The sequence below is a fragment of the Coenobita brevimanus genome, chromosome 65 (assembly GCF_032717465.1).
Source record: "Coenobita brevimanus isolate Jiangsu-jjx chromosome 65, ASM3271746v2, whole genome shotgun sequence".
NCBI classification, from domain to species: domain Eukaryota; kingdom Metazoa; phylum Arthropoda; class Malacostraca; order Decapoda; family Coenobitidae; genus Coenobita; species Coenobita brevimanus.
Genome location: NC_137018.1, coordinates 53,717,022 through 53,729,577, shown reverse-complemented (window position 1 = coordinate 53,729,577; position 12,556 = coordinate 53,717,022). Strand labels below are relative to the sequence as shown.

Genomic DNA, 12,556 nt, shown 5'->3' with positions numbered 1-12,556 from the left:
ACGTGTCACAAATACCCAGAATAATCGTCTGTCATAGCCTAATACCAAAACTAATACCATATCAACAGGCAACACCCAACTTATTGATCTGGTAATTGTCTTTTTTATGTGCACTGATCTATACCAAATTACATATGTCTATTCTCCAGGTAATCAGTGTAAGAAAAGACATATCGACGGGTATTGTGTACATTTTTTTTCTTTTATACCCAACAAATCTATATCTAATTATTTACATTTACACTCCAGTCAATCAGTGTGTTCAAGGCAGCACAGTTAAAAGAAACATCAATACGTGTTATACTGTATATCGTTGTGTAACCCTTTTATATTTGCTCTGATTTACATTGATTTATATCCTATTTAATGAAAGAATACTGGAGTTTACAAGTGAGTTCCAAGAAGCGGAAAGAGAAGGACACATCGATAAGTATTGTGTATTGTTCCGCACCAAGTCTTTTATATGTCCACTGATTTATGCCCGGTTAATTATACTTATTTTCCAGCTAATGAGTGAGTTGAAGCAGGATTAAGATGCATCGATAAACACTGTATGCTGTTCTGTGCCCCCGTAACATCTATTTTTACCGATTAATTTTATGTTTAAATGAAGGTATTGTTCTGGGTTCTCGTGATTTGTGCCGATACTGGTTAATTCTTTGCTTAGATACATTTATACTCGACGTAATCACTGCGTTCTATCCTGCGTAGACAAAAGACACATGGATGAGGAATGTGAATCGTTACATGTCCACATTGTCCAATAATTTTCAGGCTAGTTATGTCATTTGCTCACCTATTATCATTTCTCTCTCTCTCTCTCTCTCTCTCTCTCTCTCTCTCTCTCTCTCTCTCTCTCACCAACCTCAAAAAGGAGACTAACACTAGAATATAATGCAAGTCACGAACGAGTGCTATGAAGAGAATTAAGAATCATAACATAGTCTTATTCTACCACTGAGCTACGTGAAATAAGCTTCAAAAGGACAAGTATCTGGGACAAGTAGAATTGAAGTGAGTATAGGTGGTCAGTAATACGGTTGAAAATCGTTTATTATACAAAGGAAGAGGAGTAATTTTTCTTCCTTGGGTGTAACTGGGTCCACGAGATTGTAAGATGCTTTCTTCTTGGCTCTGGAGGTATCGTAAGACCTTTTTCTATGCGACTTGTTCTACACATTACACCTTAACCCTCTAATGGTCGGGGCAACTCTAATATTCAATTCTTGTTAATGCCAGACAATTTTATTCAGATGAAAGGGTCATAGGAGCCTGAGTGCTAATATGAAATGCTCTTCGATTTCACACACACACACACACACACACACACACACACACACATGGCCACATAACCCCCTCCCACGCACACATCATGCCATCTCGTCATCCCTCACACCTCCCGCAATACCATTACTGTATCACCATATTCCTCCACACACACAGAGAGACCCATAATCCTTCATAACATATATTATAACCTTACACACACACACACACACACACACACACACACACACACACACACACACACACACACACACACACACAGTCATTATCCTATATGATTGTCGGGGAAGAGACCCAAGTTAGCCTCGTAAAATATGTAATCCATGAAGTACAGAAGATGTGGCATAAGAAGGACGATCCTCCACAGACACTGATAATGGAGATATGAAAGAGGGTCGTCTTCTGAATGGCTGTGGCGGCTCCGTAACACCTGTTCTTTAGCGATTTACTCCTCACGTTACACCTGAGTAATTTTGAAACATGCCTTACAGTACTAAACTTGAGCTTCTTTTAATTTAGCACGCCTGCAGAAAAGAAAAAAATATATATAGGCGTGATTGCAGGAAAGAAAAAAGTTTATAAGTGTGACAGTTGGAAAGGAAAATGTTAATAGGTTCAACAACAGAAAAAAAAAAAATGATCATAACTGTAAGTGCAGAAAAGGATTTTGTTTTTATAGTTGTGATTAGAAAAGAAAAATGTTTACAGGTGTGATTGCCGGTAAGAAAAATGTTTACAGGAACAGCATCTACCTGAGCTGCCGTCATGCTCATCCCCCAATACACTGGTTCCTTTAAGTCCTTCGTCTCTCTCTGTCTCTCCCTTCTCGCACACGGAGAGGATTCCTGTAAACATTAATATTTATAGAATTAAAGGCTTCTTGGTATTAGCAGTAGTGGTAGTTGTATTCCCGGGTTCAGCTGAAGCGTCAACCCGGTGCATTACAGATAGTCCATCGCCCTTCTTTTGCGGTAGGGAGTGAGTTCACGGAAGTTGTATAAATGGGCAGAAGGGCCGCTCGGTTATATCAGTGCCACTTCGTGAAGGCGTCCTTCTCCAGCACCCCTACGACATTATAGCAATCATTTAATACTGGATTAATTCATCATGTTACAGGTCATTAATTTTTTATGGAAATGGAAATTATTTTAAACTATAAAATCCTCCGCAAAATGGTATGGCTATTTTGTTCGAGTGTTACTTTCCAGATATAGATAAATTGGCCAAAGGATGATGCAACTAACTCTAATAAAATCCATGCTCTCTTTATTTACCCACATTTCTTGGCAAATATTAACAGTGCAACCTCCTGTTACATAAGTATTCTGAGTTACGTCGATTTTCACCGTTTCTTCGTATTCATAACTTTCTGAGCTTGAGTTACGTCGTCCCCCGCTGTTTCTTCACATTCGCAAACGATTCTGTCTCTTGTAGATGGTCCATTGCGACAAGTGGAGATGTTGGGTGAAAGAGAGACACAGAGTAAGGCTTGAAATCATTATTTTCCCTACCGTTTCCTGCTACACAGAACCGTCTCTCTGAAGATGGATTCTGTGTAGCCGAAAACATTAAAATAAATAAAGAACCCAAGCTCCAACTTATGCCTCTCTGCCGCCCAACATTTGCTGTCTCTCCTTCAAAGGTCGATGCAAGGGTATACTGTATATCTGAATTATGTAATGTCTCCTTCAGATGTTCGGAACTCCTAAACTGCGGGAGACGTACTATCACGCCTCATAAAGACGCTGAAGTTGCCATGCTCTAGTGTTATTCTTTTTCTCTCTTTTTATGCTGCTCTCTTTCTCTCTTCTTATGCCATTCTCTTTACCAGCATTGTTTGAGTGACTGAGGGAGGCGTGCGTGATCCAAGGTGACTCATTTTCCGTCCTGTCACGCGTCACGGTATATGGGTGATACATTACGTGGCCCATATTCGATACCTACTCATTCACTCTGCCTGTATGGAGAATTACCTGTCAATCGCGCTCACATATACCCTCGATTTCTCTTCCCTTCCCCCTCACGATGTCCACACCTGCACTTCTGTGTGTGTGTGTGTGTGCTCTCAGTACTATGTTTGTTGGTCAAATGTCTTCCTTTATTTGTTCTTGTTGTTGTTTAACCCCTTCAGGCCGAGGTTGTGTTTTTGTAGCTTGTTTTTTCCCCTCTCCAGACGATTTGATCCAGTTTGAGAGATACTTTAACAGGTATTTTATAGCTAATGCCCTCAATAACCTCTTCACTACTGGGGGACTTTCCTTAGTTGAATAAAAGCGTCTGGCTATAGTAAGAATATATCAAATAGTTATCGTTGCAGCCTCAGGTTAATCTGGCTGCAAACTCGGTGGCCTGCAGGCTGAAGTTGCCCCTCTCCTGCAGCCCACATATATATATATGCAAGGAAGAAAGAACTAAAGGCCAGGAGTCCGCAAACTGTTCCTTCCAAGAAAAAAAAACAAAATCAATACAAAAGAGAGAGTCGTCCCTCTCGTTCCAGATTACACTAAACAAGACGTTATTATATTGAATGGCGAGAAACACGGCTTCCATCAGAACTTTATATGAGGGTACTGATAGGAAGCCTTAAGTTAAGCGAAGCACATTCTTGTAATGAGAGATAATGCTTGTAAATTATAAGAACCACATTACTAAAACGAAGTGCCCCGGGTTGTTAGCAAGACCCTAATTGTTGGCAATCATTTCAGAAACACCTGTCATCATCAGATTGTGGAATGTACTCAGCAATGATACGGGAAGATGAGACATTTTATCATTATCACATACTGCAGAAATTACCGCCAAATGTGGGATATGGTCTATTCCTTGGCTCTCTGTTTTACTGAAAAGGTCTAGATGAAATTGGTGACATGAGGGCATTTTGATAACACAGGGAGGTGTCAAAAGTGAGAGGTGTCATATGAAGAGGGTGTCAGATGATGATAGGGAGTGGGAGGAGGGTGAGGATGAGATGGATGAGAAGGGTGAGAGTTAAAATGTAAAAGAATGACAGATGAAGAACAGGGATAGAGAGGTGTCAGATAAAGGTGGTGTTAGGTGAAATAAGTGGTCTCAGATGTCAGGTGAGAGGGATGTCAGGTAAGGTACTGTAAGTGTCAGGTTTCAGTTGAAGAAAGTGTCACGTGAGGGAGTAGGAAGGTGTCAGGTGAAGTACTATATTTTTCGAGTTAGGTGAGGGAGGTGTCAGGTAAGAGAAGTGTCGGGTGCCAGGTGATGAAGGTGTCAGGTATCAGGTGAGGAAGGTATCAGGTGAGAGAGGTGTCAAGTGTCAGGTGAGGAAGGTATCAGGTGAAGATGTCAGGTGAAGGAGGTGTCAGGTGAAGGAGGGGTCTGATGAGGGGATGTCAGGTGGGAAAGGTATCAGGTGAGTGGGGGGGTGTTACCTGGTTGCTTGAGGTGCGGCGTGGGTGTGAATCGGGGCAGAGACCGACACTGAATGACCGACTGACGTAACGATTAACCCCTCATGCTCTAACCAGTGTCACGTTACGTCACAGCCCCCCCCCCCACCCTCAATCATTGTCACCTTTATTCATTCTCACCTTCTCTCCCTTCGCACCACCCTCACTCTCAGTTTCACCTTATTTCACTCTAACTCTCACCTTCATTCTGTACCCCCATCCTTACTCTCATTTTCACCGTCCTCCCTGACTCTTATTTTTCACTCACTCACCCTCATTCTTTCCCCCACTTTCACCCTAACCTTTACTGTCATGCTTCATACTCCACAAATATTCACCCTTACCCTCATTCTCACTCTGACGTTCAACCTCATTTTCACAACCTCACCCACATACCCCAGTCCCCTTATCCTTCCTCTCATCCATTTCACACCCTCCTACCCCCCCCTCTTTCACCCTCACCCTCCTTGCTCTCACCCTTACCCATATCTCCCTAACTTTCACCCTCATCACAAATACATCAAGCGTCAGGAACTTGTCACAGTGCTCTGGTAATTCCGTTAATGCCAAGTAGTACCCAAACATGCACAGTAGCGTGTGTGTTCCAAAATTAACATGTACAGAACGTGTTATATAACTTTTTCAGCGGTTTCTAGTTATCATTTAATAGTGTAGTAGCTGACTCGCCCTGAACACCCCCTAGTCTCTCTAATTCATGTTAAGAATTTACTTGTTAAGGCAGTAAAATCCTTCATTGTGTCTCCCCTTATTTGTAACAGTCTCTCCGTCGTCTCTCGCTCTTTCAATACTGGTTCTTCGTTGTCTCTGCCCCTTTTAAGACTCTCTCCGTTCTCTCTCTCCCTTTACATGAAATAATTGACTGTGATGCCACTCCTTGAAGGCTTCCCTCTCCTTAGCCGTGCACCAAAGATCTCATTTCAGCCCGATTAGTCCTGTGATGTTTATTTAGATTATATTCATGCTTTATTATGACAACTGTATTTCTCTTGGGATAAATTTTTCAAGCTGGAGAGGTAAAATATCACTTTCATAAACCCCTTCACATCAGCGGAACCTTAAAGATATACACAACAGTACTGACAATGAAGTAATAATGTGTGTGTGTGTGTGTGTGTGTGTGTGTGTGTGTGTGTGTGTGTGTGTGTGTGTGTGTGTGTGTGTGTGTGTGTGTGTGTGTGTGTGTGTGTGTGTGTGTGTGTGTGTAATATCTTTTTCGTTTGTGTAGGGTAGTTGAACGAACTGTTAAGTGAACCAACTTTATTTTATATGCACTTCTTCACACAGTGCTGAGAAAATAATCTAAGTTAATCCGTATCACATCTTTGAACGAGGGGATCAAGACAGAGAAATAATTTGTAATGACAGTGACACTAGTTTTCTAAGTAGTAAAGAAAGGCATTACAGGCAATTATATTTTTTTGCCTTATCAGTTACCTTTAAATTTACTAACCTTATGGATCACGCTCATACCAACGCGCATAGAAGCCAGCCGTCAAGAGGTTCGCTGTCGGTTCCTGAGTTGACATAATTACCACGTTGCCGTCGCCTGAGACAAAGTAATGATCATTGTCCGCAATTGTGAGGTTGCGGGAAAACAGCGCCGGATATGCAAAGTTGGCGGTGAGGCTGGCCGAGAGTGTGAAAGGTCCGAATTCGTCAGGCAGAGGGAGTCCACCATCGACGTGAGCACAGGTGTTGACGTCCTCAGTTTGGCACCACAGGACACTACACACCTGGGCGTAGAAGCTGTAGTCGTGGAAGCCTTGAGTGATGAGGCCGCTGTAAGCCACCAGACTGTAGGTAAGGCTGCTGGTGGCGGTGTAGGTGAGGGAGCAACACAACCCGTCCTCGTGACACGCCTGCGCTTCGAAAGTTTCACCAGATGCACCTGAAGTCAGCACTGTTTGTGTGTAGTTGCTGAGGTCGTCGTAGTAAATTAGGTGATCTCTGCGGGGGCTGGGAGGAGAGGCCTTTCGAGGGACGGTCAGATTTTTAATACCCCCTTTTATGACTCGAGGTTTCTGTATTCCGTGAGATGGCCGCCTCACTCCTGCCACAGAGGCCACCGACTCCACCTCCGCCACGATCATTCTGTTGCCTGACTCTGAATCGAAGGAGACGTCGTGCTGAAGATCCGTGTACCCGCGATAGATTCCAGATCCCAGCTTGGCCCTCTCAGGCCAGTGGTACCCGGACACCAGGAGGTTGACGCCCAGATCATGTGACCATCCGTTCTGCACAGATGGCGCTGTCGGTATGTAACAAAAGAGTAATTTATTGATTTTTCTCTACTTATTTATTGTTTTGCTATGTATTTGTTCTCCTCTTACTTTCAAGAAATCATATTTTCTTGCCTCACAGGATTCGTTAGTCAAACTGCACCCCTTTACTTTACCTGGGCACGCTTCATCCGGCTACTGCTCTCTTTGCTCAGTCACAGGGTTTAATCACTATAGCAGATGTCACACTAACCTTTGCTCTTCATCTACTAACATCAAATTTCTTGAAAGTCCGTCCAATCTCCGTCTGTGTGAGTGTAACCACTTGAATTCATTACTACGATTAACTCATGAAGTGCCTCAAGAACAAAAGTTATGACGTCTTAGCATATTAATAACGGTGTAAGGAATCAGTATGAATTTCGTATACTGGTTGTTCAAGGGAATGCAATGTATTTAGCAATGATGCGTGATGATGACGTGAGAGACAGAAAATAGAAGCATCGATGTGAGAGAGAGAAATCAGAAGTAAGAAGTTTAGTCACCTGTGAAGAAGAGTGGAAAACATTGACGCAAGAGACAGTAGATTGATGCATTGATGAGAGATACAGAAAAATATATGTATTGATGTGTGAGACAAAATTTGACTTATTTCAGAGACAGAAAATAGGCGCTTTGATATAAGACAGAAAATCGAACCATTGATGTGTGACAGAAAATCGATGTACTGGTGTGACAGACAGAAAATCGGTGTAGGCAATTCGCTTACCTATGAGGAAGGGCAGACTATCCACCCAAGCAGTACTCATTATCACGTCCTTTACCCCGCGACTCACCACGTTGTTCAGGCCAGGGTGAGGGAAGGCGATGTCGAAGCAAATCTGACGTGATATTGAATTCGGCTTGGTATTGTATTCAGCTATTGTATTCATCCTGGTATTGTATTCAGCTATTGTATTCAGCCTCGTATTGTATTCAGCTTAGGTGGCTTCCTTAACAGCTTTTCCTTAGCAGTTTATTTGGGGGGTCTTTTCTAACAATTCTTTAGCAGTTTATTTTGCATATCATACACTGTTGCAGTCTTGTGTGTTGTTATGTCATCCTTGTATTGATTCTCTTTCTCTTTCTCCCTCTCTCTCTCTCTCTCTCTCTCTCTCTCTCTCTCTCTCTCTCTCAATTACCTGAAGTGTGAAAGTGACCCCAAAATCCGTAGTGAAGAGGGCCGTATCGTCACTTTCGGCTCCCGGATGAAACTCAGGCTCCAAAAATAGATTCTTTTTGCGATACCTGCAGAGAGAGAGAGAGAGAGAGGGTGAGCACTACAACGGTCCATATGCCTCCTGTCCCACAAGATGTCACCCATTCTTTGGTCAGTCAACTGCATATTCTTTACATTTATACATATATCTTATTTATATATCTATCTGCATCTATCAACTATCTATTTATCTGTTTGTCTCTGTCTGCCTGCCTATCTATCTGTATATGGTGTTTTTATATAGTCTCAGTCTCTTCTCTCCCTCAAAAGTTTCGTTTCATGCTGCAGCCTTCCATGTTTTGTGTCTTTGGCGACAGAATTAATTTATTCCTAGAGCTGCTTCTATTTGGAAATCGTCTCCCCAGATTAATTCCCCCCAAACTTCATCCTACACCAGTTCAGGTCCAACTATTACAGATTTTTTTGCGAACAGAGGACACCTGTGATCTAGTACTTGGATTTTTTTCCCCCCCCACTCCTCATCTATTTAAAAAAAATGGCAGAAGGAGAGGTTGCAACACATTAACATGGCGACGATGTGCCTTTCCTATCCTAGACAACTTGTTTGTTTGTTATCAAGTCAAGGGAGTAGCAATAAACCATGAATATGTTGCTCCTTACGTTGCACACACCCTGACGTCCACATTGACAGGTAGGCTTCAGGTTTGGAGCAGTGTGGCAGCGTTTGGTTTGTTTCTATTACTGTGGCTGGCTCTCTCGCAACCATATTTGGGAATTCAGATACCTAGCATGTTCGTAGACAAAGTTTCCAGAATAAAGATACCACTCGAAGCTTAAACGTGGAACAGGAGGGTACAGTACTAAATAACTAAAGTCTAGTGCAGCTCACAATCGTAGTTAAACCCTGAAGAATAGGAGGTTAGAACACTACTGTTACTACTACTACTACTTCTACTACTACTACTACTACCCTCTGTTTCATTCCTCGAACCTCCGATACCTCCTAATCAAACGACGACTTTGAGCTGCGCAGGACTTTTGTTGCTGAGTGTGCATTTACCTAGCGATCAGAGTGCCGTTCCTATCAAAGACGATCTGGGTGTTGTAGAAGATGTAGCCGCTGGGGGGGCACTCATAAACGGTATCGATGGCGTCTGGGAAGGGGCTCTTGGTGGCGGTCTCTGCGTTGCAGGGGCTGGCTTCTGCGAGATCCACCACCAGGTATATCTGATTCAACAAGGCAGTGCAACTCAACGCCCTCACCGCCTGCAGAAGAGAAAGGGAGGGGGGAGGACAGGTGAAATTACGTGCGTTCATAACCATCAACATCAAAGTAATTAAAAATTGTAATAATAGTAATGATAGTGATCAGTTTTACAAACTGCTTTAGAAATCAACTCTCTTTGCTTGGAGTGATCTTGAAGGTTGTCTACAACCTGCCTTGCAGATTAACTCTCTGTTTGACACTGATCTCAAAGTTTAGGCCTTAGAAGTCAACTTTCTTTGCTTGAAACTGACCTGAATGCTGACTGTCTAACAAATCAACCTTCTCTATCTACACCTAATTGAAGCTGAAAGGAACTGATTCTTGGATAAATGGAAAAGTTCTGAAACCAACCTAAACTGATCTGAAACTAACTGGAACCGACTTGACTGAATGGAACTAGCTCGAAACTGACTGGAACTGACTTCATACTGATTGGAGCTGCTTCAAACTAGCTGAAATTGACTTAAAACTGATTGGAAGGGATTTGATTTGGAACTAAGTGAAACAAACTGGAACTGCCTCAGACCATCTGAAACTGACTCGAACTAACTGGAACTGACCACAAAGTTTTCTGGCTCGCTGTTCATTCCACAAGGTATGATTCGAATTTCCGGATCGGGCACGTACTGCGTCACGGAAAAGAAGTCTTGCGGGTTAGCGGAATGCATCTCCAGGCTCTGAAGACCATACTCGGGAGCCACAAGAATATCCGCGCCCTGGAAATTCAATGTAGTTCTGTAATCTTGAAGTACTGGGAGAATGGTAAACTTTTAAATTAGGCTCATCTGTTCACTGAAAATCCAAAATAGTTAGTTAGTAAAAATCCATTAACATCTTTATAGCTGAAAACGTGTAAGTTATGCCATTTCTCTCTCTCTCTCACACTCTCTCTCTCTCTCACTCTCTCTCTCTCTCTCTCTCTCTCTCTCTATTTTTGGCTTTTCACTATACCTAGATCAGTATCATTACTTTTTAATATGGATATAACTTAATAGTCTAAAGTAGCATCTGTATTTTAAAACGCTGGTACTTTGTTGATATGTCTAAGTTGGCACTGTTATATAAAATGTTTTCTTTCGTAGTATGGACAATCAATTCTTTATCAGAAATGATTGTTTACCCTTGTTTAACATACATAAACATTCATGTACATTTTACTCTCAAAAAATAGTGAATGATTTGCATGTTACTGGTGAAAATTTGTCTCGTAATGTACTGTACATGAGTTAAGTTATTATAGAAACAATATTTGCTTGAATGAATAGTTGTACTGTCAATTTCTGTTTTTCTCTGCTGTGCTGTAGAGGAAAAATTCGTATAATGACATTCCTGAATTTGTTGACGTGCTTGTTTATTCCTATTTTTTCACACCTGGAAAAAGTGGGGGATGTAGGTGATTATTAAAGAAGGACTGCAGGGGTACGCAGTTGATAGAGTACTGGAACCCTCTGGTGTAAGGTAATGGTGGGGCGATTAAAACGAAAAAGGAAAAGAAAATAGGGGGGGATATAAGAAAACGAAAGAAGAAAGTTATAGCCTAGCGACGTTCACTCTTTAGCTATGAGGAAAAAAAAAGTTAGCAGCTGTTTGTGGCGTATTCATTCCCAACCTTGTATTTCGTGTTTACAGTTTTATCATAGTCTTCACGGGGAGGGTGATTGTGGTAGCCAGATAAGATAGTTGTGAGAGTCAAAACGTGTAAAAACCCCTTTCCTTTTATCTTTTTTGTTCTCTGTTTGTCAGTCAGTCAGTCTGTCTGTCTGTCTGTCTGTATCTGTCTCTGTCTCTGTCTCTGTCTCTGTCTCTTTGTCTCTGTCTCTGTCTCTCTCTCCTAAGATTTTCTGTTTAGTACGGCGAGGCACTTTAATCATATCTATTTTGGATCTTGTTTTATAGGCATTTGCATTAAAATTTACGACGGCAAATATCTCTTTTGGAAAATTTACACTGATTTTTTTTTTGTATGTCTTAAATTACATATATTTTAATGTAGTTGGCAGACAGACGGCTGGATAGATAGGTGGTTCAGTCCTACCTGCTCCTTAGCCAGGGCCGCGTATTCTGAGATGATCCTTGCGTTCTCGCTCAAGAGGGCCTCCCCTCCTTCCGTCCACTCCTTGTACGCCTCATACTCCAGCACCGCGCCTACGTACGTCACGCTTTCCCCCGCACGCACGACGCCGTCCACTGTCGCTGTTTGGGCGTGCACGGGCGGTAAGAACAGCACGGAGTTTATAATTCACACCTTTAGCCCCGTACAGTGTATGCTCAACAAACTACAGTTGTTTTAAAAGACAAGCAGACACCTGACTAAACATAAAACTCAATTAGGGACTGAAAAACGCAAATGGGAGAGGAATTGCAAGTCCACAGTTCTTGACATTCTCACTTTCCTGTCGCTAGCATGACAGAAAAAGAACGAGACAAGAAGACATATATAAAAGGTAAAGTATTTTATACCTTTCAGCTGACTAGAGGCCAAGAGGACCAGCAATGCAAGAGGACCACCAGTACAGAGGAAACATACGAGTATAAGAGGACAGCCAGTAAAAGAGGGCGCCAGTACAAGGGGACACTTACATTAGATATCTTCCAACTGCCTAAGAACTAAGAGGACCAGCAATACAGAAAAGACACATATGAAAGTTACACTAGCGAATATTCTCACCTGCCCTGCCGCTAGCTAGACAGAGCAACAGGCCCGGCAGTACAAGATGTTTCATGGTGGTCATCGGGTGTAGTGGTGTGTGGACGCTGTTAGTGCCCCGCCGCACCAGCAACATCTGTGACCTTCCTACCCTCCCACACATATATATATAAACCAGTTCTCGTATTCATAAATTTTTTTGATAAGCCATGGTTGGAATCATAGACTTTTTTTATTTTTGCTCCTTAAACCAGACTGTGTATTTCATTGGCTGCTTCGTACTGTGGTGCTGAAGAGGAACACTTTCACGTGGTGGCACAGATATGACCGGGTGGCACCGCTGCCTGGTCGTACAAACGACCCTCAGTTACCTCACTATCGCCCCAAAACGAGGATGGTGGACTGCAGGACAGGAGTAACTTCTGTCTGCAGCTCACTGGGTTCACATTTAGATGACCTTGGGATTGCAACAGCCAC

At 42.4% G+C, this 12,556-nt stretch overlaps 1 protein-coding gene across 1 annotated transcript; it reads right to left on the bottom strand.

Moving 5' to 3' along the window:
* Window positions 1-6,178: 6,178 nt before the first annotated feature.
* LOC145405035 (pantetheinase-like) lies at window positions 6,179-12,215 on the bottom strand. Its single transcript, XM_080276535.1, has 7 exons — window positions 12,101-12,215; window positions 11,468-11,625; window positions 9,993-10,148; window positions 9,226-9,431; window positions 8,128-8,233; window positions 7,716-7,827; window positions 6,179-6,975 (listed from the first exon to the last, which is right to left on the bottom strand). The coding sequence occupies exons 1-7, from the start codon at window positions 12,213-12,215 to the stop codon at window positions 6,179-6,181; spliced, it is 1,650 nt and encodes a 549-aa protein (XP_080132661.1).
* Window positions 12,216-12,556: the final 341 nt, after the last annotated feature.